The sequence below is a fragment of the Cynocephalus volans genome, chromosome 3 (assembly GCF_027409185.1).
Source record: "Cynocephalus volans isolate mCynVol1 chromosome 3, mCynVol1.pri, whole genome shotgun sequence".
In the NCBI taxonomy this organism is placed as follows: domain Eukaryota; kingdom Metazoa; phylum Chordata; class Mammalia; order Dermoptera; family Cynocephalidae; genus Cynocephalus; species Cynocephalus volans.
The window spans coordinates 63,859,391-63,882,939 of record NC_084462.1 but is presented as its reverse complement, the minus strand read 5'-3'; the positions used below and the strand labels follow the sequence as shown (position 1 = coordinate 63,882,939).

The 23,549-nt window shown below is 36.6% G+C and overlaps 1 protein-coding gene across 6 annotated transcripts in view; it reads left to right on the top strand.

Moving 5' to 3' along the window:
• The window catches only part of SCAPER (S-phase cyclin A associated protein in the ER), a 491,674-nt gene that overhangs the window by 235,884 nt on the left and 232,241 nt on the right, over window positions 1-23,549 (top strand). For 5 of the 6 annotated variants that reach the window (XM_063090894.1, XM_063090891.1, XM_063090889.1 and 2 more), the window contains one exon: window positions 11,789-11,854. The exons of the other annotated variant lie outside the window; for it this stretch is intronic. In XM_063090894.1, coding sequence (XP_062946964.1) covers window positions 11,789-11,854 — 66 coding nt within the window. The remainder of the gene's footprint in view (window positions 1-11,788; window positions 11,855-23,549) is intronic. 6 annotated transcript variants of the gene reach the window in all.

Sequence of the window (23,549 nt, the reverse complement as noted above, 5' to 3'; positions counted from 1 at the left end):
CCTCCATACCATTTTCCATAGAGGCTGCACCATTTTGCAGTCCCACCAACAATGTATGAGAGTTCCTTTTTCTCCGCAGCCTCGCCAGCATTTATCGTTCAGAGTCTTTTGGATTTTAGCCATCCTAACTGGGGTTAGATGGTATCTCAATGTGGTTTTGATTTGCATTTCCCGGATGCTGAGTGATGTTGAGCATTTTTTCATATGTCTGTTGGCCATTTGTATATCTTCCTTATGGAAATGCCTACTTAGCTCTTTTGCCCATTTTTTAATTGGGTTGCTTGTTTTCTTCTTGTAAAGTTGTTTGAGTTCCTTATATATTCTGGATATTAATCCTTTGTCAGATATATATTTTGCAAATATTTTCTCCCACTCTGTTGGTTGTCTTTTAACTCTTTTAATTGTTTCTTTTGCTGTGCAGAAGCTTTTTAGTTTGATATAATCCCATTTGTTTATCTTTCCTTTGGTTGCCCGTGCTTTTGGGGTCGTATTCATGAAGTCTCTGCCCAGTCCTATTTCCTGAAGTGTTTCTCTTATGTTTTCTTTAAGAAGTTTTATTGTTTCAGGGTGTATATTTAAATCCTTAATCCATTTTGAGTTGATTTTAGTATACGGCGAGAGGTATGGATCTAGTTTCATTCTCCTGCATATGGATTTCCAGTTGTCCCAGCACCATTTGCTGAAGAGGCAGTCCCTTCGCCACTGAATAGGCTTGGTGCCTTTGTCAAAGATCAGCTGACAGTAAGTGTGTGGGTTGATTTCTGGATTCTCTATTCTATTCCATTGGTCAGTGTGTCTGTTTTTATGCCAGTACCATACTGTTTTGGTTATTATAGCTTTGTTGTATTTTTTTTTTAAATTTTATTTTGTCGATATACATTGTAGCTGATTAATGCTCCCCATCACCAAAACCTCCCTCCCTTCTCCCTCCCCCCCTCCCCCCCAATCATGTCCTTTCTGTTTGTTTGTTGTATCAACTTCAAATAATTGTGGTTGTTAAATCTTCTTCCCCCCCCCCCCGGTTTGTGTGTGTATGTGTGTATGTGTGTGTGTGAATTTATATATTAATTTTTAGCTCCCACCAATAAGTGAGAACATGTGGTATTTCTCTTTCTGTGCCTGACTTGTTTCACTTAATATAATTCTCTCGAGGTCCATCCATGTTGTTGCAAATGGCAGTATTTCATTCGTTTTTATAGCTGAGTAGTATTGCATTGTGTAGATGTACCACATTTTCCGTATCCACTCATCCGATGATGGGCATTTGGGCTGGTTCCAACTCTTGGCTATTGTAAAGAGTGCTGCGATGAACATTGGGGAACAGGTATACCTTCGACTTGCTGATTTCCATTCCTCTGGGTATATTCCCAACAGTGGGATGGCTGGGTCGTATGGTAGATCTATTTGCAATTGTTTAAGGAACCTCCATACCATTTTCCATAGAGGCTGCACCATTTTGCAGTCCCACCAACAATGTATGAGAGTTCCTTTTTCTCCGCAGCCTCGCCAGCATTTATCGTTCAGAGTCTTTTGGATTTTAGCCATCCTAACTGGGGTTAGATGGTATCTCAATGTGGTTTTGATTTGCATTTCCCGGATGCTGAGTGATGTTGAGCATTTTTTCATATGTCTGTTGGCCATTTGGATATCTTCCTTAGAGAAATGCCTACTTAGCTCTTTTGCCCATTTTTTAATTGGGTTGCTTGTTTTCTTCTTGTAAAGTTGTTTGAGTTCCTTATATATTCTGGATATTAATCCTTTGTCAGATGTATATTTTGCAAATATTTTCTCCCACTCTGTTGGTTGTCTTTTAACTCTTTTAATTGTTTCTTTTGCAGTGCAGAAGCTTTTTAGTTTGATATAATCCCATTTGTTTATTTTTCCTTTGGTTGCCCGTGCTTTTGGGGTCGTATTCATGAAGTCTATGCCCAGTCCTATTTCCTGAAGTGTTTCCCCTATGTTTTCTTTAAGAAGTTTTATTGTCTCAGGGTGTATATTTAAATCCTTAATCCATTTTGAGTTGATTTTAGTATACGGTGAGAGGTATGGATCTAGTTTCATTCTCCTGCATATGGATATCCAGTTATCCCAGCACCACTTGCTGAAGAGGCAGTCCCTTCCCCAGTGAATAGGCTTGGTGCCTTTGTCAAAGATCAGATGGCAGTAAGTGTGAGGGTTGATTTCTGGATTCTCTATTCTATTCCATTGGTCAGTGTGTCTGTTTTTATGCCAGTACCATACTGTTTTGGTTATTATAGCTTTGTAGTATAGCTTAAAGTCAGGTAGTGTTATGCCTCCAGCTTTATTTTTTTTGCTGAGCATTGCTTTGGCTATTCGTGGTCTTTTATTGTTCCATATAAATGTCTGAATAGTTTTTTCCATTTCTGAGAAAAATGTCTTTGGAATTTTGATGGGGATTGCATTGAATTTGTATATCACTTTGGGTAGTATGGACATTTTCACTATGTTGATTCTTCCAATCCAAGAGCATGGAATATCTTTCCATCTTCTTGTATCCTCTCTAATTTCTCTCAGCAGTGGTTTGTAGTTCTCATTATAGAGATTTTTCACCTCCTTGGTTATCTCAATTCCTAAGTATTTTATTTTTTTGGTGGCTATTGTAAATGGGCAGGCTTTCTTGATTTCTGCTTCTGCATGTACACTATTGGAGAAAAGAAATGCTACTGATTTTTGTGTGCTGATTTTGTATCCTGCTACTGTGCTGAAATCATTTATCAATTCCAGCAGTTTTTTTGTAGAGGTTTTAGGCTGTTCGATATATAGGATCATGTCATCTGCAAACAGGGACAGTTTGACTTCATCTTTTCCAATCTGGATGCCCTTTATTTCCTTCTCTTCTCTGATTGCTCTGGCTAGTACTTCCAACACTATGTTGAATAGGAGTGGTGAGAGTGGGCATCCTTGTCTAGTTCCTGTTCTTAAAGGAAAAGCTTTCAGCTTTTCCCCATTCAGGATGATATTGGCAGTGGGTTTGTCATATATGGCTTTAATTATGTTGAGATACTTTCCTTCTATACCTAACTTATAGAGGGTCTTTGTCAAGAATGAGTGCTGAACTTTATCAAATGCTTTTTCAGCATCTATAGAGATGATCATATGGTCCTTGTGTTTGAGTTTATTAATATGGTGTATCACATTTATTGATTTGCGTATGTTGAACCAACCTTGCATCCCTGGGATGAATCCCACTTGATCGTGATGAATAATTTTTCGTATGTGTTGCTGTATTCTGTTTGCTAGTATTTTAGTGAGGATTTTTGCATCTATATTCATCAAGGATATCGGCCTGTAGTTTTCTTTTTTGGTTATATCTTTACCTGGTTTTGGTATCAGGATGATGTTTGCTTCATAGAATGAGTTTGGGAGATTTGCGTCCGTTTCAATCTTTTGGAATAGTTTGTAAAGAATCGGTGTCAATTCCTCTTTGAATGTTTGGTAAAATTCTGCTGTGAATCCATCTGGTCCTGGGCTTTTCTTTGTTGGGAGCCTTCTGATAACAGCTTCAATCTCCTTTATTGTTATTGGTCTGTTCAAATTTTCTACGTCTTCACGGTTCAGTTTTGGGAGCTTGTGTGTGTCCAGAAATTTATCCATTTCCTCCAGATTTTCAAATTTGTTGGCGTATAGTTGTTTATAGTAGTCTCGAATGATTCCTTGTATTTCAGATGAATCAGTTGTAATATCGCCTTTTTCATTTCTAATTTTTGTTATTTGAGTCTTCTCTCTTCTTTTTTTTGTTAGCCATGCTAATGGTTTGTCAATTTTATTTATCTTTTCAAAAAACCAACTTTTTGATTCGTTTATCTTTTGAATTGTTTTTTGGTTTTCAATTTCATTCAGTTCTGCTCTGATCTTAATGATTTCTTTCCGTCTGCTAACTTTAGGATTGGATTGTTCTTGTTTTTCTAGTTCTTTAAGGTGAAGTGTTAGGTTGTTCACTTGCCATCTTTCCATTCTTCTGAAGTGAGCGTTTAATGCAATAAATTTCCCCCTTAATACTGCTTTTGCAGTATCCCACAGGTTTTGGTATGATGTATCATTGTTTTCATTAGTTTCAATAAATTTTTTGATTTCCTGCTTGATTTCTTCTTGGACCCATATGTCACTAAGTAGAATGCTGTTTAATTTCCATGTGTTTGTATAGTTTCCAGAGTTTCATTTGTTATTAATTTCTAGTTTTAATCCATTGTGGTCTGAGAAGATACATGGGATAATTCCAATTTTTTTGAATTTATTGAGACTTGATTTGTGACCTAATATGTGATCTATCCTGGAGAATGATCCATGTGCTGATGAGAAGAATGAATATTCTGAGGTTGTTGGATGGAATGTTCTGTAGATATCTGCCAATTCCAATTGGTCTAGAGTCTTGTTTAGATCTTGTGTTTCTCTACTGATTCTTTGCCTAGATGATCTGTCTAATATTGACAGTGGAGTGTTCAGGTCCCCTGCTATTATGGTATTAGTGTCTATTTCCTTCTTTAGATCTAATAGAGTTTGTTTTATAAATCTGGCTGCTCCAACATTGGGTGCGTACATATTTATGATTGTTATGTCTTCTTGATGCATCAGTCCTTTTATCATTAAGTAGTGTCCTTTTTATGGTGTTTAGTTTAAAGTCTATTTTGTCAGATATAAGAATAGCTACTCCAGCTCGTTTTTCTTTTCTGTTTGCATGGTAAATCTTTTTCCATCCTTTCACTCTTAGTCTGTGTGAATCTTTATGGGTGAGGTGGGTCTCTTGTAGGCAGTATATAGTTGGGTCCTGCTTTTTGATCCAGTCAGCCAGTCTGTGTCTTTTAATTGGGGAATTTAAGCCTTTAACATTAAGAGTTGTTATTGAAAGGTGTTGATTTATTCTTAGCATTTTATTGGTTGTTTGGTTGTCTTAGGTGTCTTTTGTTCCTTGCTTTCTGATTTACTGTTTGGTTTCTTTGTTTGTTGGTTCCTTAGGTTGTAGATAGTGTTTTTGTTAGCTTGTTTTCTCTTCATGAATGCCATTTTTATTGTACTAGCGGGTTTAGATTTTTCTTAGGTTTTTATGGCAGTGGTAGTTATTTTTCAGGAACCAAACCCAGTACTCCCTTGAGGATTTTTTGTAAGGGTGGTCTTGTGGTAGTGAACTCCCGCAGTTTTTGTTTGTCTGAGAAATATACTATTTGCCCCTCATTTTGGAAGGATAGCCTTGCAGGGTAGAGTATTCTTGGCTGGCAATCTTTGTCTTTTAGTATTTTGAAAATATCATCCCATTCCTTTCTAGCTTTTAGGGTTTGTGATGAAAAGTCTGATGTTAACCTGATTGGGGCTCCCTTATAGGTGATTTGACGCTTCTCTCTTGCAGCTTTTAAGATTCTCTCTTTGTCTCTGAGTTTTGCCAATTTGACTATGACATGTCTTGGAGAAGGCCTTTTTGGGTTGAATACGTTTGGAGATCGTTGAGCTTCCTGGATCTGAAGATCTGTGATTTTTCCTATACCTGGGAAGTTTTCTGCCACTATTTTGTTGAATATGTTTTCAATGGAATCTCCATTTTCCTCCCCTTCTGGAATACCCATGACTCGGATATTTGAGCGCTTGAGGTTGTCTGATATCTCTCTCAGATTTTCTTCCATGTCCTTGATTCTTTTTTCTTTCTTTTTGTCTGCTTGTGTTATTTCAAACAGCCCATCTTCAAGTTCAGAGGTTCTCTCTTCAACTTCGACAAGCCTGCTGGTTAAACTCTCCGTTGTGTTTTTTATTTCGCTGAATAACTTCTTCAGTTCAGCAAGTTCTGCTACATTTTTTTTCAGGACATTGATTTCCTTGTATATTTCCTCTTTCAGATCCTGTATACTTTTCCTCATTTCATCATGATGTCTAGCTGAGTTTTCTTGTATCTCATTCAGTTTCCTTAGAATTATCACTTGAAATTCCTTGTCAGTTATTTCAAGGGCTTCTTGTTCTATAGGATCTAGAGTATGAGATTTATTAACTTTTGGTGGTGTACTTTCTTGATTTTTTGTATTTCTGGTGTCTTTTTTTTGGTGTTTATTCATTGTGGCAGGGGGTTTCACAGTCCACCGGTTTAAGACTAATGACTAACTAGGATGTTGCTGTGGTTGCCAATTTGGTATGGCTCCCGCCGTGACTGCTCAGTTGGTCTCTAGTGTCTTGTGTGTGTGGTTGCCTCGGGTCTTGGGCTTCTCCGGGGATCCACCTTTCTGGTCAGCTTGTACTCTGCTGGGCTGGTGGATCACGTACCACAGGGTGTGTGATCTCTGTTGAGCTTTCACTTTCTGTACAGGACTTCTCCCCGTTCCGTGTGCTCTGGCCCAGGCTGTTAGATCGTGCAGTGGCGACCCCACCGGGTGTGTGGTTTCTGTCGAGTCTCCGCCTCCCTGGCCGCACGTCTCCCCCCTCTGTGCACACTGTGCTGGGTTGGGGCGTGTCTTCTGCACCCCTCGTCTATCAGCTGGGCCTTCAAGACCCTGCTCAGCACCGCCTCGCCCAGGAAGTCTGCCAGGTTTCTGCTAGGCACAGACGACCGGTCTCTCTGGGTGCCTTTGTAGCACTGTGTAGATCTTTCTCGGGTCTTGTTGACCTTTGTATCCCCCCGGTATAAACCGAGTCTAGTGCCCGCCTGCAGCCTGCTCTCCGGCAGGTTCTCAAGCGGACCTGGGAACTCTCCTACCACACTATTCCCAACCAGACATTCGTTAGGCTTTTTTCCAAACTGGTGGCCGCAGAGATGGTATCTGCCTCCCAGTAACAGGGAGTTTACCTGGGGCCGGAGTCCAGGGTATGGTGGAGTGACAGTCGGCCCGCCGGTACTTCCTTGCCGTCCCGACACTGGCCTGGGACACCCCCTCCACCAGCCCCGCCAGAGAACCGCGGAGGGAGTGGGAGCGGAGGCCCCCGCGCCAGGCCAAGCAAGTGGGAGGGCTCAGTGATGGCCGAGCAGGGCGGAGCTGCCCGCACCTGGGAAAGTGGAGGCAGCACCGGGCGGTGAGTGGCCTGTTGGTGCAGGTGGGAGCCGCTTGGGCATCCACCCCCCGAACAGAGCTGTGCCAGGGATCACTCACAGTGCTGTGCCAGGTCCGGTGCTCACTCTCTGTCTCTGGTTTGCTGCCTTTCCCAGTTCTCGGCCGCTGCCGCCTCGGGCTGTTCAGTCGCGGCTCGGCTCGGGCACTCCCAGGAATCTTCTTTAATGCCGGTCTGAAACCTCGAATCCTGAATAGGGCAGCTGGCCGCCTTCAGCGCGGCCCCGGCCTCCGGGATCCTGTCTGCATCCACAGCAGCCCTGGCGCCATGTTCCCTGTTTAGAGACTCGCTTTTGCAGCTAAGAAACAGTTCTTTTCCTGCTCCACACTTCAAAGCTGTTGTCTGTAAATGAGGCAGCCTTTCCTGCCGGGGGCAAAGTGGCGGTCACCCCCCACGACCGGTCAGCAGCAGCAGTCCTCCCTTAAGAGATGGCGAGAGGAAGGTCCACAAGATTCCCGGCTGCCTGAGGCCCAGTGGCCACCTTTTCCACCTCAGCTACTCCGCGCCAGCCGCCGCAGCCACCGCCATCTTGAAAAGCCTTGTTAGTTTCTTTTTAAAAACTGACATTTTCAACTTTTATTATGTATTTTTTCATTTCTCCCTTTAGTGTTTTTTTTTTTTTTCAGTTTTTCTTCAAATTATGTAGCTTTGTTAGATACGAACAAATTTAGAATGATCTTATATTCTTGACAAATTCATCCCATTACTGTTACAAAGTGTCCCTCTTCATATCTGGTAATGCTCCTTATCCTGTAGTGTACATTGTCTGATATTAGTATAACCATCACTACTTTTTTCTACACCTTTCTTCTGTAATATTTTCCATCCTTTTAGTTTTAAACTTTAACTTTCTCTTTATATTCAGTGTGCATCTGTTATAATTGTCATATAATTGTCTTCCTTTTTTATCCAGTCTGAAAATTTGTCTTGTATTTGGAGTTTTAATCAACTTACATTTAATATAATTATTGCTGTGATTGTTTTAAGTATATTTTGCTGTTTGTTGTCTGTTTTTTCTCTCTTATTTTCTATCTTCTTTTGGATTGAATTTTTTTTAGTGTTACATTTTATCTCCTTTATTGATTTACTAGATCTTCCACTTTTTTATTTTTTGTGTTTGCTCAGTTTTAACTATGCATCTTTAAAACATCACAGTATGCCTTCATATAATATTATAGTATTTCAATTATAATTTTACAACCTTACTTATAACAGTAAGTTATACTTCCATCTTCCCCTCTTTTGTCTTTTGTGCTGTTGTCATTTTTTTAATCTGTCACAAATCCCATAATACACTATTTTTATTTTTGCTCTAATCATTTAATGTCCATTTAAAGAATTTAAGAAACCATTTCCTGTGCTTGTTTCTTCATGTAGTTCTGAATTTCCGTGTGATGTCATTTTCCTTCACCTGAATTACCACCTTTAATACATTATATGTTTTTATAGTTAAAGTCTACTGGCAATAGGTTTTCTTAGCATTTGTTCACCTGAAAATGTCTATTTGACCTTCATTTTTGAATGAAATAGTCAATGGATGTTGAACTCTGTAATGACAGATTTTTTTTCTTTCAACTCTTAAACATGTTGTTCTGTTGTCTTAATGGCTTGGATTGTTTCTGATGAAAAGGGAGCATATATTCTCCTTCTTACCATATATAATATTTTCTTTTTCCTTTGTTTGCTTCAATAAGATACCACCACACACCCACAGGAATTGCTAAAATTAAAAAGACTGATCATACCAAGTATTGGCAAGTACTAAAGCAATTGTAACTCTTATGCTTTGCTGATGGAAATGCAAATTGGAACGACCACTTCAAAAAATATTTAGGTTATTTAAGATTAAGTACACACTTATTTTATGACGCAACAAATTCCTTGTGAAAATGAAGACATTTTCTCAAATGAAGGACTTGTCCTCAAATGTTCATAGTAGCGTTATTTACAGTAGCTCCATTCTGGAAAGAAGCGAAATGTCCAAAGCATACCTGAGGCCCTTAGGCAGTAGTCGAGGACAACATCCCCCACCCAGAAACAGGAAAGGAGCATGCTGAAAACACCACTTCCTCGCTGGTGGCCCATAACAGCCACTACTGCTAAAGCCATGGATGCCGCAAAAGTGGCTCAACACCACAGCAATAGCCACAGCTACCATGCTGGTGGCCCACCAGACACACAACTGCAGTGACACAAGGAGAGTCGCCAGTGGAGACCAGAAAAAGAAGAGGACATCTCTCTCCTCAAAGCACCCTTCAGTGTAACAGAGGAAGCAATTGCTCTACCATGCCTCTGCTTTATTTCTGATTTTAGTAATTACTATCTTCTCTCTTTTTTTCTTCGTCAGTCTAGGTAAAAGTTTGCAAATTTATTTGACCTTTTTGTAGAATCACAAAAAAAAGGACTATTAAGCAGTCTACAAGGCATCATTGATGTAAATATTTTAATCAAACATTAACTTTACATAATTCTTTTAGGGTACAATAATCTTTATATATCTTGTGTAACATTAAATATGTAACTATCATTCATTTTCTTTGACAGACTTTGTTATGGGAGATTGAAATCAAGCTCAAAACTCATTTCTCATTATGATCTGTTTTTTTACTTTATATCTTTTCTGCATCTCTTATAACAGTTTGAATTTTCTAAATCAGATTTAGTTAAGAAAATTTTGTTTTCAAGAGTTCATCATAATACATTTCTATATTATTAAATAAAATAAAATAAAAATAATTTGCCAAGAAGAAAATGGTGTATCTTAATTTGAATGTGTTTATTAATGAAAATAAATATATATTCTTAAGTTAAAAAAAGAGAAAAATTTTGAAAGAGAGTGCCTCCATTTACGCTCTTGCCAGCAATATATGAGTCCCAAATGCTGCACATCCTTTCTTATTTTAGCCACTCTAGTGGGTTCTTAGTCATATCTTGGTATCTTAGTAATTTTGATTTGCATTTTTCTGGTGACAAATGCAGTGGAGCACTTAATCATGAACTTATAATTATTTTTATGTAATATCTCCATGTCTTTTGTCCATTTTTATTGAATAATTTGTATTTTTATTATTAGATTGCAGGAGTTCTTTTTATGTTCTTGATAAAAGATATGTCTCAGTGTCTCAACTAAATGTATTATAAATATTTTATCTTATTTCAGTTTGTGGCTTGCCTTTATGTTTTTTTAGAGATGTTAGTAATGGCCAGAAATTTTTAATATTTTAATTTTGATGAAGTCTGACTTATCACATGTGATCTATTTTTTACTTTTGTAATTAGTGTTTTCTGTGACTGGCTAAGAAATCTTTGCCTACAATAAAGTTTAGAATATATTACAAGGAATACAAAATTTACTTTATACAGAGTCAGAACTCTGGAAATAAGTATTTATTTGATTGCTAAAAGTAAATCAAGACAAGACTCAAGTTAGGAAAAAGTGGTAAACTACCACTTCAGGTGAAGTTAGGATTCTTGGATGATACATTTCTAGTTATGTGTGTGTGAATGAAAGAGTGGATTCAGTCTTTTCTGCCTCAAGCTCTAGATAAATATATGTACTAAGAAAATGTGCATCTACTTAAGACTCAGTATCTTCTTTGACAAATGGAGATAATACTATATTGAGTTTTTAGGTACATATGAGATAGTGTATACACCTGGCTTGGGACATATTCAACCCTGCATAGTGGTTACTTTCCCCACCTTTCAGATGATGTCACAATTACTTGCACCTATTAATTTGCTGTTTCCCCATTTGATATGCCTTAATATTTTGGTTGATAGCAGTTAGCATACTTAGATTGAAATAATACACAATTCATGTTTTATTCCAGTTTAGATATTTCTTTGTTCCCAAGCATAACCTGTATTAATTTGCTTTTTCCTCATTAGGACTATTGTAACTTGCATCTTCTACATTTTTTATGAAGCAGTGTTTATTTTTTCACCGGTCATTGCTGTCTCGATTGGTATATGTTTGGCTAATTTTCTCATAGGTCACTAGGCTAATTCTTTGAGACTAGGACCCTTTGGATGAGCAGTTAACATTTAAATTGGTATTTTTCTCTTTTTTTCCCTCCAAAGAGAGAAATGGACAAATTAAGTCGATATTAATGGGTTGCTGTAGTGAGACCTGCCTAAGATTGATGACCTGTTGATGACTATCATCTGCTGGTTTAGGCAGTCTGGAGCCTGGTTAGACAGTGGCAGAGAAGTGTTATCTTGGATTTTTCAGGACCTTTGGTCAGAAAAGTCTATTAATATAAACAGCAAAAACAAATCTTTGAGTGTCTGGTCAAGTTATTTCCACAGTCTTTTTAATCATTCCTAAAGTTAAATGAGTACTCTTTACCTGTATTTATTTTGGCATTATATACCTCTTGAGGTACAGAGTTAGCCACCTCACTACCTTGTAGAAGTTTTATAGCCTTTCAAATTTAATTATTATGATTCTTACATTCCTGAAAAATAATAATCATTTTGAACCAGGTTTGTAAACTCAGAAGTGTTTTTATAGATCTGTTCTGTGTCCTATGAGGAAATATGTATTTTTTCAGTCTTTCATGATAGCATTTACAGTAATTTGAAAGAAGCAGTTTCAGAAATCGAAGTGTTACTGTACTAATGTTCCTGATTTGTCACTTTGATAGCATGATTTTATACTGGGAGAGGAAAAACATAGCCAAAGTTTTGGTTTATTGTAAAAATTAGCAGCAAAATAACAGTGATAAAACTTTTTTCTTTTCAGGGCCAAGGAATATGAGAGTTTAATGCAAACAAAGAATTCTGTCTCTGACTCACCTTATAAAGCAAAGTGAGTATTTTGTCCCACATTTTAGTTTGACTTTTCTTCAGTCTCTGCCTGTAACAAAAGTGTATCTAAGCCATCATATTATGCCTGTGATCAAGGGCTTTGTTTCTGATTCCTACATCATTCTCTTATCACAGTGGTCTCCAACTAGAGGCAGTTTTGACAGGGGATATTTGACCATGTCTGGACACAGTTCTCATTAGCACAGTTTGGGGAAAAGGTGCTATTGGCATCAAGTGAGTAGGGATCATGGATTCTGCCAAACATTCTTCAGTGTACAAGATAGCTCCCCACAGCAAAGAATTACCTTATCCAAAATGTCAATAGTGCTGAGATTGAGGAACCCTGGTATAACAGATTAGGCTGTGATGGTGATTTCTCTGAGGAGATCTCTTTAAGGATTGTTCCTAGGGCCAATACTTAAAGAGAAAAAGAATTCCCTAATTCTAATTGGATGAGATTTTAGATGATGTAAGAGATTTTAGATGAGAATTTAGATCTCATCGTTGGAGTGTAAGTGTAATTAAGCAATAGCTAGGTAAACAAAACATTATCATTTTGCTTCTCTCAAAAATACTGCCAAAATAAATACAGGTAAAGAGTACTCATTTAACTTTAGGAATGATTAAAAAGACTGTGGAAATAACTTGACCAGACACTCAAAGATTTGTTTTTGCTGTTTATATTAATAGACTTTTCTGACCAAAAGTCCTGAAAAATCCAAGATAACACTTCTCTGCCACTGTCTAGCAGTAAGAAAATTATTCACTTATACTGTTGATGGGAGTGCAGATTATGTGTAGTCTTGTTGAAGGGCAATATGTATTAGCAGCTTAAGAAGGTCTACTTCAGACTTCAGGCTGCTCAGTAAATAATGCAAAGTGTGCCCAAATATTTATAGATAAAGATGACTATTTCACTGTTATTTATAACAGTGAAATATTTTTTCTTTTTTTGTTAAAAATAGTGAAACAGTCAAGAAACAACTTAAATTTCTCAAATAACCAGTTTTTGGTGTAGGTATGCTACAGAATGTTAACATAGCCATTATTTATATTTACAATAGAAATATTCTTGTCTGTCAGAAATAAGATACCCATCAGATAACTACTTTTATTTATTATCGTTCTGGAAGTATTAGCCAGTGCAGTTCTAAAGAAAGAAAAAAGGGATATAATTATATTAAAGGAAATAACAAAATTATCAAGATTATGATGGTACTGTATATCTCAAAGCCGAAGAGAATCATGTGAAAAACTAGTAGAAACAATAAGAGAAATCAGTTGGGTAAGATGACCAATTACCAAATTAATATGATAATATTAGTAATAGGTAACATTTACCGAGCCTTTACCTTATGCCAGATTCTGTGTGTGCTGACTCATTCCTCAAAACAATTCTATGAAGTTAACTAGGGAAAGTAAGATCTAGAGAGGGTACCTGCTTGCAACAGCATATCCAGAATACAAAAAATAATAGCTTTTCTTTGTGATAACCAGTTTGAAAATGTAATCATTTACAGTACCAATAAAAAATAAGATATTTAAGAATAGACTCAATAAGAAATGTGAAGAATCTATAAAAAGAAAACCTTAAAATGCTAACCAGGATATAAAAGAAGAGTTGTAGAAATGGAAAGACAAGTCATACTCTTGGATAGAAGTCACAGGATAATAAATTCTCTATAAATATTTGACAAATGTAATCGCTATAAAATAGCAACCTTTTTTTTTCATACAGCTAGAATCATTCTAAAGAGCATATAGACAAATAAATGTGAGAATAGGTGGAAAGTAGGGGAGGACTAAGCTATCAGGTATTTAATACTATTTTAAAGATGCACTGGCACCTTAAATAAAAATATACAGTGTTGAAAGAGATTTTAAAACGGTCTAGAAATAGACCCAAATACTTATGAAATTTAGTGTATGTCTTTGGTATAGTGTTTGCAAAGATGGCTAGAAGAAGTTGAGCCATTCCTGGAGGCATGTCCTCTTGCACTATATCTTTGCCACTTTTCCCATCATGGGGTGGACTCTATTTCCCTTCCTCTTGAAACTGTTTTGGCCTTGTGACTTGTTTTGACTCACAGAAAGCTGTAGAAGTGATATGTGACTTCTGAGCTTTGGTTTCACAGATCTTGTGTCTTCTATTCTCACCCTCACTTTCTTGCTCCTCTGTAAACAAGCCTGGGTCAGCCCCCTTTAGGGTGAGAGATTACATGGAGGGACAGGGTCAGTTGTCCTGTCCCATTAACCCTGCTGAGTGCCCCAGGCAGAGGAGGAAGGCCATCCAGGACCAGTCAGCACCTAGACAACCTACCAAGTGACTGTACTTGCCATATATGTTACCTGAGGTGAGACCAGAAGAATTACCTAGGTGAGCCCACATCAAACTGCAGGGAGCAAATAGATAGTGGTTGTTTTAAGACACTAAGTTTTGAGGTAGTTTGTTTCACAGCAATAGATTACTACTTGTTCAAGTGTGAGCTAACAGTATAATGCCCACCAAACTGAGAAGATATTCTGAGATCAAAGAATGAAGCAGGCAACTCCACACAGTTTATAAGGAGCTTATTATTATTATTATTATTATTATTATTATTATTATTGTTATTGTTATTAATGGGTGGTTACTTACAGGGTTCAGGAGGAGTATCAGTCCATCCAAGTGCTTTGCACTTGCTTTCTGCATACCCTGGCAAGGGGGGAGAGTTGAGGCTTATAAGGGACTTAGAAAGAAAAGTGGAGCTATGTCAAAGGAGGAAAGGTTGTAGAAGTGCAAGATTCCCAGACACTCCACAGCTACCTCTGTTGCGTATCTTTGAGGATGCCAGTGTCACTTCCCTTATCTCAAGCATAGCATTCTGTTCCTGTTCCTCCCTCAATTGCTAAGCAACTTGTGCAGGGGAAAAATTGTAACTATTGAAGCCAGAACCCCAAAGGCCACAAGGATGGAGTGAGTTCTGACCAGCATTCCTACACTTCAGCCCCTGACATCCAAGTGGCCCTCACAGTCTTATCCATCAACCTTCCTAGGGTGAGGGCCCTAGGGCAAGATATCAGGAGGTGATTTATTCATTCAATATAGAAAGGGGCTATGGAACCTAAAATTCCATGTTCAGCATGTATCCATTCTAATTTATCCCAAACATGATAGGTTGTAGGTATCTTTGAAACATTAGTTCTCTAACAAAAGAGTATATATTTTGTGTCATCCAGATCGAACAGTACAGTGGGTTTTGTGTTGGTATTTAAGGTTCCTAAAGGGTCCTTAGTGTGAGTAGCCAGCAGCTCCACACAGAGTTCCCATTCAGTTCTGTTAAAGGGGATAACTGTCCATGGTATCCTTTCTGAATTGGACATTGGCAGCAATCCATATACCCAGCAATCTGATCAGTTGTGAGCTTCAGCATACGGGGCAGCCCAGGACAGAAAGGCATTCCCTGATGTTGCAGGCAGGAACCTGAAAATGGGGAAGCCAAGATGATAAGACAAATGTTTTTAAAGGCATTAAACAAGGTACATCTTCATCTAGTAACAACATAGTTGCTGTTTGATCACCATTGGTCAACATCACTCCTGTTTGGGGCATTTTCCTGGGTGGGCAATACAATACATTTTTGCCTTTGATGTTATCAGTTGGTACAGGTATATCATAGATGGGGGGCCTCAGTTGGAAACCATTATGGTAAGCTTACCTCTGTCCCCTTCTTTATGAATCCCAGGGAGGCTATAGTAGCCACGGTAGGGTGATATGGTTATAAGGCAGACGAAAAGTCCATAGTTTGTTGTGGGCCTCAGCCCACTCCTGTACATCATGTCTGGTGAAATGAGTCCCTTGATCATTATCTGTTTGAGCCAGGATCCCATACATGTTTTCCAACTTTGTGAGTCCCTTTATTGTAGCAGCTTGATTTGCCTCTTTATGGGCAAGTCCAGTGGCAGTGTCTGCGCAAGTCAGAATGTACTTGTGTCCCTCCGATATTGGGAGTGAGCGAGTGGAATCTATCTGCCATCAAATGGCAGGGTAGGTAGAACACCCAATGTGTTCTGGCATGTCTTAGGGGATGTCATCTCAAGTGATGCTGTGGACAATCCTTGCCTGCAGCCTAAGGATCTGAATATTTTATGGGCTGATGTAATCTCTTCATTATTTCCCACATTGTTTGTTTGTGGGCTCCAAAGGCCAGATAAACCCAGTCAGCTACGTCGGAGGGTGTTAGTAAGTCCCCTTGCAAAACAGCTCAGGCTCAGTTAAGGCATCAGCTTCATGCTTGCCTAGCAAGATGGTTGAGGAGTGAGCTGACACATGCCGTACAGACACCTGGGCTGCTGACTGAGCACAGACTCCCCACATGTCTCTCCAGCATCCCATAGTGGCTTACCAAGTATTGTCCAGTCTTCTTGGTGCCACTGTGGCATCCAAGTAGTCAGGCCTTTCCACATAGCCCAGCTGTCCATAGCTATATTAAACAGCATCAATTTGTGGGTCAATATGATCCACATTGCTTGTAGTTCAGCCCACTGGCTGCTCTGTTTTATTCCCTCCTCAAACCAGATAATGTCAGAGTCGAATCAGATGGCAGAGGAATGCCAGGTGGGTGGATTTCCTTGGCTCTTACTTTGTACAAGGTATCCTGGGGAGGGGATATGCCTTCCCACACTTGTGGGAGGAATGGAGTGAATTGTCTGCTAGTTTTGGAGTGGAGTCTGGATCCATGTATGTAATCAGCCCCAACAGCATGTGTAGTTCTTGTGACAACGGACTAGTGTTGTAAGAGGTCCATTGTAAGTATGCATGCCATTTCTGTAATGTGCTTACCTGAGCACCGGCACTCTTCAGCTTCAAAAACATGTCCTTAATCCATCCATTTACTGGCAAGTAGGTGCATACTTCTACTAGCAAGTCATTTGTCAAGTCTTGTCTCTACTACAATGCCAGATAGATGGCCAAGAGCTGTTTTTCAATAGGGCTGTTCCTAGTTTTTGTACCTTCCCATAGGTGTGACCAGAATCCTGACAGGATGAGTTTCACATTCTGTTTGCACCAAAGGCTTCAACCAAATCCCTCTGGATAGATATTAGCATCCAATTTATATCTTATGCCTGGAGTCAACACTTCTAAGTCCTGTGCTTGTTTGACAAACAATTTAGCTTATTAAATGCCTGTTGTTGGGGGATATTCTAATCCCCTCTAGCTCCCTTCTTCATTATAGCATAGAGGGGTCTCAAGACATGTGCAGGGGAAAATTGTAACTATTGAAGCCAGAACCCCAAAGGCCATGAGGATGAAGTGAGCTCTGACCAGCATTCCTACACTGCTACAATAACGAAGGTGGAATTTCAAGTTATTAGGGAAAGGATAGATTAGCCAATAAATGTTCATGAATTCTTTTTTCTGTCCTTACTCTGAAATAATTTACTGATAAATCACAAACTGTAAAAGCACTAGAAAATATATAAAAGAAATGTCAAAGGCCTTTCTGAATAAAGTTCTGGATACAGGAATCAAAGAAGAAAAGTATGATGAATTTGACTACATATAGATAAAAACTTTATATCTGAGAAGAATATCATAAACAAAGAAAAAAGAGGAGTGAAAATATTTACAGCAAAAATTAGAGCTAATGTTTTATATAAATAAATACCTCTTATAAATTAGTATGAGCTAGATCAACAATCAGTAGGAAAAAAATATTGGATATGATTAGATAATACAAAGAAAAAGTATTAAAAGTGCCCGATTTCTTGTTTTACTTTTTAAATTCAAAAACTACATAATCGGCTTTTTAAAAATCATGTTTATAGAGACTTTTTGATGCTGTGAGGAAATGCTTATGATGATTGAAAAACTGTCGATGTTGATACAGTATGAGTTTTATGCATTAAAATACTCATCCTGAAGGATAATAGTGGCTACCTAAATTCACACCTCTGTATACATCTTCCTAAAAACTATACGTATCAACAAAGAGAAAATTGAATCATTGATAACTCATATCTATAACTGTGTTTAGGAGACACAGATGACTACCAATTTCACTTTAATTTTTCTTTCAATTTTTTAAATTGTAAAATACACATAACAAAATTTACCATCTTAGCCATTTTTTTGTATGCTAACAAATAGCTTTTATTTATTTTATTTTTTTATTATTATTTTTTAAAATTTTATTTTGTCAATATACAATGTGGTTGATTATTGTGGCCCATTACCGAAACCTCCCTCCCTCTCCCCTCCCACCCAACAATGTCCTTTCTGTATGCTTGTTATGTCAACTTCAAGGAATTGTAATTGTTATGTCTTCTTCTCTGGTTTTTTTTTCTTTTGTGTGTGTGTGAATTTATTTATTTATTTTTATCTCCCACCAGTAAGTGAGAACATGTGGTATTTCTCTTTCTGTGCCTGACTTGTTTCACTTAATATAATTCTCTCAAGGTCCATCCATGTTGTTGCAAATGGCAGTATTTCATTCTTTTTTATAGCTGAGTAGTATTACAATGGAATACCATCTTAGCCATTTTTAATACAGTTCAGTGATATTAAGTACATTTATATTGTTGTGTAACCATTACCATCATCCATCTCTAGAACTCTTTTCATGTTGCAAAACTGAAACTATAACCCTTAAGCAATAATTCCCCATTCCTCCTCTCCCTAGCCCTTGGCAACTACCATTCTGCTTTATATTATTATGATTTTGACTACTCTAGGTAACTCATATAAGTCAAATCAAACAGTATTTGTCTTTTTGTGATTGGCTTATTTCACTTCATATATGTCCTCAGGGCTTATCCATGTTTTAGCGTGAGTCAGAATTTCCGTCCTTATTAAGGCTGAATAATATTTCATTCCATTCATCTGCTAATGGACATTTGAATTGCTTCCAATTTAGCAATTGTGAATAATGGTGTTGTGAACATGGGTGTACAGATATCTGTTTTGGACCCTGATTTTGGTTCTTTCTCTGGTATATATTCAGAAGTGGAATTGTTGGATCATCTGGTAAATCTGTTTTTAATTTCTTGGAGAACCATGATGCTGTTTTCCACAGAAGCTGTACCATTTTACATTCTCACCAACTGTGCACGAGGATTCCAGTTTCTCCACATACTCACCAACACTTGTTATGTTATTTTTTGATAGTAGTCATCCAAGTGGGTGTGAGGTGGTATCTCATTTTAGTTTTGATTTTCATTTCCCTAATGATTAATAATGGTATACATCTGTTCATGTGCTTTTAGGACATGTGTACATATTCTTTGGAGAAGTTCGATTTTTTGTTGTTGTTGAATTTTAGAGATTCTGTATATATTCTGGCAATTACCCCTTATCAGATATATGATTTACAAATAGTTTCTCCCATCCTGTGGGTTGCCATTTTACTTTGTTGATGCAAAACATTTTTAAATTTTCATGGAGTCCAGGTTGTTTATTTTTTCTTTTGTTTCTTTTGCCTTTGGTATCATATCCAAGAAATCATTGCCAAATTCAGTGTTATAAAGATTTTGCCCTATGTTTTCTTCTAAGAGTTTTATTACATTTAGGTCATTGATCCAGTTTTAGTTAATTTTTGTATATTGTGTTAGGTAAGGGCCCAACTGAATATGGATATTCAGTTTTCCCATCACAGTTCGTTGAAAAGACAGTCCTTTCTCCATTCAGTGGACTTGGCATTTTTATTGAAAGTCATTTGAACATATGTGCAAGGGTTTATTTCTGGGCACTCAATTCTATTTCATTGGTGTATATGTCTGTCTTTATGCCAGTACCTCACTGTTTTGATTACTGTAGCTTTGCAATATGTTTTGAAATCAGGACATTTGAGTCTGCCAACTTTGTTCTTTTTCAAGATTGCTTTGACTATTCAGGGATTTCTTGAGATTGCATTTGAACTTAAGGACGGATTTTTTTATTTCTGCAGAAAACATCATTAGGATTTTGATAAGCATTGCACTGAATCTGTAGGTCACTTTGGGTAGTATGGACATTTTAGCAATATTAAGTCTTCTAGTCCACAAATATGGGATGTTTTCCCATTTGTTTATGTCTTCTTTAATTTCTTCCAGAAATATTTCATAGTTTTCATTGTACAAGTCTGTCACCTCCTTGGTTAATTCCTAAGTATTTTATTCTTTTTTGATGCTATTTGTTAGTTGGGTCACTTTCTTAATATTCTTTTCAGATTGTTCATTGTTTATAGAAATGCAACTGATTTTTGAGCATTGACTTTGCATCCTGCTACTTGGCTGAATTTGTTTATTAGTTATAACAGTTGTTTTGTGGGATCTTTAGTGTTTTCTACATTTTACTTCTTCCTTTCCAATTTAGATGGCTTATTTTTTCTTGCCTAATTGCTCTGGCTGGAATTTCTAGTACTACGTTAAATAGAAGCAGTGAAAGCAGGCATCCTTACATTGTTCCTGATCTTAAAGGAAAAGTTTTTGGTCTTTCTCCATTGATTATGATATTCATTGTGGGTTTTTCATATATGGATTTTATTATGTTGAGATAGTTCTCTTTTATCCCTAGATTGTTGAGTGTTTTTGTTACGAAAGAGTATTTAACTTTGTCTTTTGCACCCATTGAGATGATCATGTAGTTTTTTTGTTTATTTTTTTTCTTAATTCTGTTAACATGGTGTATTACATTGAGTTTCGTATATTGAACCATCCTTGAATTCCAGGAATAAATCCCATTTGGTCATGGTATATAATCATTTTAATGTGCTGTTGAATTTTGTGGAAGATTTTCACATCATTGTTCATAAGGGGAGATATTGGTCTATAGTTTTTTTTGGTTTTGTTTTGTTTTTCCTTGTAGTGTCTTTGTTTGGTTTTAGTAATGCTGATTTTATAAAATAAGTAATGAAGTATTTCTTCCTCTTCAATTTTTTGGAAAAGTTTGAGAAGGGTTGATGCTAGGTCTTCTTTAAATGTTTGATAGAATTCACCAGTGAAGACATCGAGTTCAGGGCTTTTCCTTATCAAGAGATTTTGATTACTGATTTAATTTACTAGTCATTATAAGTCTCTTAAGATTTTTCTTTCTTTGTGATTAAGTTTTGGCATGTTTTGTATTTCTGGGAAGTGGTCCATTTCATCTGGATTATCTGATTTGTTGGTATGCAGTTGTTCATAGCACTCTCTTCAAATCCTTTTTATTTATGTGGAACTGGTAGTGATGTCCCCACTTTTATTCTGATTTTAGCAATTTGAGTCTTTTCTCTTTTTTTCATAGTCAATCTAGCTAAAGTTTTGTCCATTTTGTTTATTTTTTGGAAGAACCAGCTGTTGGTTTTGTTGATTTTCTCTATTATTTTTATATTCTCTGTTTTGTTTATCTATGCTATAATCTTTATTATTTCTTCCTTCTGAAGGAAATAATAAAGCTTTGGGTTTATATTATTGTACTTTTTCTTCTTTTGTAAGTTATAATGTTAGATTGTTGATTTGAGATATTTCATGTTTTTTAATGTATGTGTTTATAACTATAAATGTCACTGTTTTCACTGTGTCCCATAAATTTTGATATGTTGTGCTTTCATTTTCACTTATCTGTGAGTATTTTCTAACTTTCCTTGTAAGTTTTTTTCTTTGATCCACTGGTAGTTTAAAAATGTGTTATTTAATTTCCACAAATTTATGAATTTTCCAGTTTTTATTCTGTTACTGATTCCTGCCTTCCTCCTGTTGTGGTTGGAGAAGATACTGTGTATGATGTCTACCTTCTTTAATCTAATGAGACTTAATTTGTGGCCTAATATATTGTCTTTCCTGGAGAATGCTCCATATGCACTTGAGAATATGTATTCTGTTGTTGGGTGGATGTCCCATATATGTTTGTTAGATCTATTTGGTTTATTGTGTTGTTCAAATCCTCTATTTCCTTACTTATTTATTTGGTTGTTCTACCTGTTATTGAGAGTAACTTATTGAAATCTCCAACTATTATTTAGAATTTTTTTGCTTCATATGTTATGATGGTCTGTCATTAGGCACATAAATGTTTATAATTTTTATATCATCTTGTTGCCCTGAACTGTTTATTAATACGTAATGTCCTCCTTTGCCTCTTGTAACCTTTTTTTGTTTTAAGTTTATTATGTCTGATATTAGTGTAGCCACTCCTCCTCTTTATGGTTACTTTTTTGCATGGAGTATCTTTTTCCATTTTTTTCACTTTTAATCTATGATGTCTTTGGCTCTAAAGTGCATCTCTGTGAACAGCATATAGTTGGATCATGTTTTTTATTCATTGTTCTAACCTCTGTCTTTTCAGTAGAGAGAGTTTAATCCATTTACATTTAAGTAACCACTGATAAGGAGAGACTTGTCATTGTATTTGTTTTCATCTTCCTTATAGCTTTTTTTTCTCCTTTGTTTTTGGCATTATTTTTTCTTTTGTTTTTAGTTAATTTTTTGTAGTGAAACATTTTCACTCTCTTCTTATTTTCTTTTGTATATTCTATAACTTTTCTTTGTGGTTACCATTGATTACACTTTGTGGTTACACTTAACATCCTGAATTTATAAGTCTAATTTTAATTTATATCAGCTTAACCTCAATAACATACAAAAACTTTGCTCATTTGCAGCTTAATTCCTCTCAGTTATTAATATTATGAATTACATCTTAGTACATTGTGTGTCCAAAAATATAAACTAATAATTGGTTTTTAATGCATTCATCTCTTAAATTATATAGAAAACCAAATGTGGGGCTTCAAACTAAATTTAGAATAACACTAGTTTTTAGACTTATAATTGTGTTTTTTAAAATGTGTTAGTCTCTTAAGTCATTAGAAAGCAAAAAAAGTGGAGTTACAGACTATGGTTATAATAATACTAGCTTTTATAATTGCCTGTGTATTTGCCTGTGCTGAGGTCTTTATTACTTCATGTGGCAGCAGGATACTGTCTAGTATTCTTTTATTTCAACCTCCAGTACTCCCTTCTTGCAGGGCAGGTCCAGTGGTAATGAACTATTTAACTTTTGTTTATCTGGGAATCTCTTAATTTCTCTCTCACTTTTGAAGGATGGTTTTGCTGGATATCAGATTCTTGGTTAACATTTTTTTTTTTTCATTTAGTATTTTGAATATGTCTTCCCACTGCCTTCTGGCCTCTAAAGTTTCCTTTGAGAAATTTGCTAATAACCTTATGAGGATCCCTTAAATGTGATGAGTTACTTCTCTCTTGCTACTTTCAAAATTTTCTCTTTGTCTGTGTCTTTTGAAAGTTTGCTTATAATGTGTCTCAGTGTGGGTTTCTTTCAGTTCATCCTACTTGGAGTTTTTTGAGCTTTTTGATCTTTGTATTTATGTCTTCCACCAAATTTGAGAGTTTTCAGCCATTTTTTCTTCATATGATCTCTCTGCCCTTTCTTCTCTCTCTTTTCTTCTTCTGAGACTCTGAAAATATGTATGTTGGTCTGCTTGATGATGTCCCACAGGGCCCTTAGGTTCTGTTCACTTTTAATTTGATCCTTTTTTTTTTTCAGTTTCTCAAGACTCAATGATTTCTGTTGTCTTATCTTCAGCTTTGCTGACCTTTCTTCTGTCTGATCATATCTGACTTTTTGAATTCTTCCAGTGAATTTTTCATTTCAGTTATTGTAATTTTCAGTCTAGAATTTATTTTTATTTATATTTAGGTTTTCTGTCTATTAATATTTCCTTTTCTGTTTCATACAT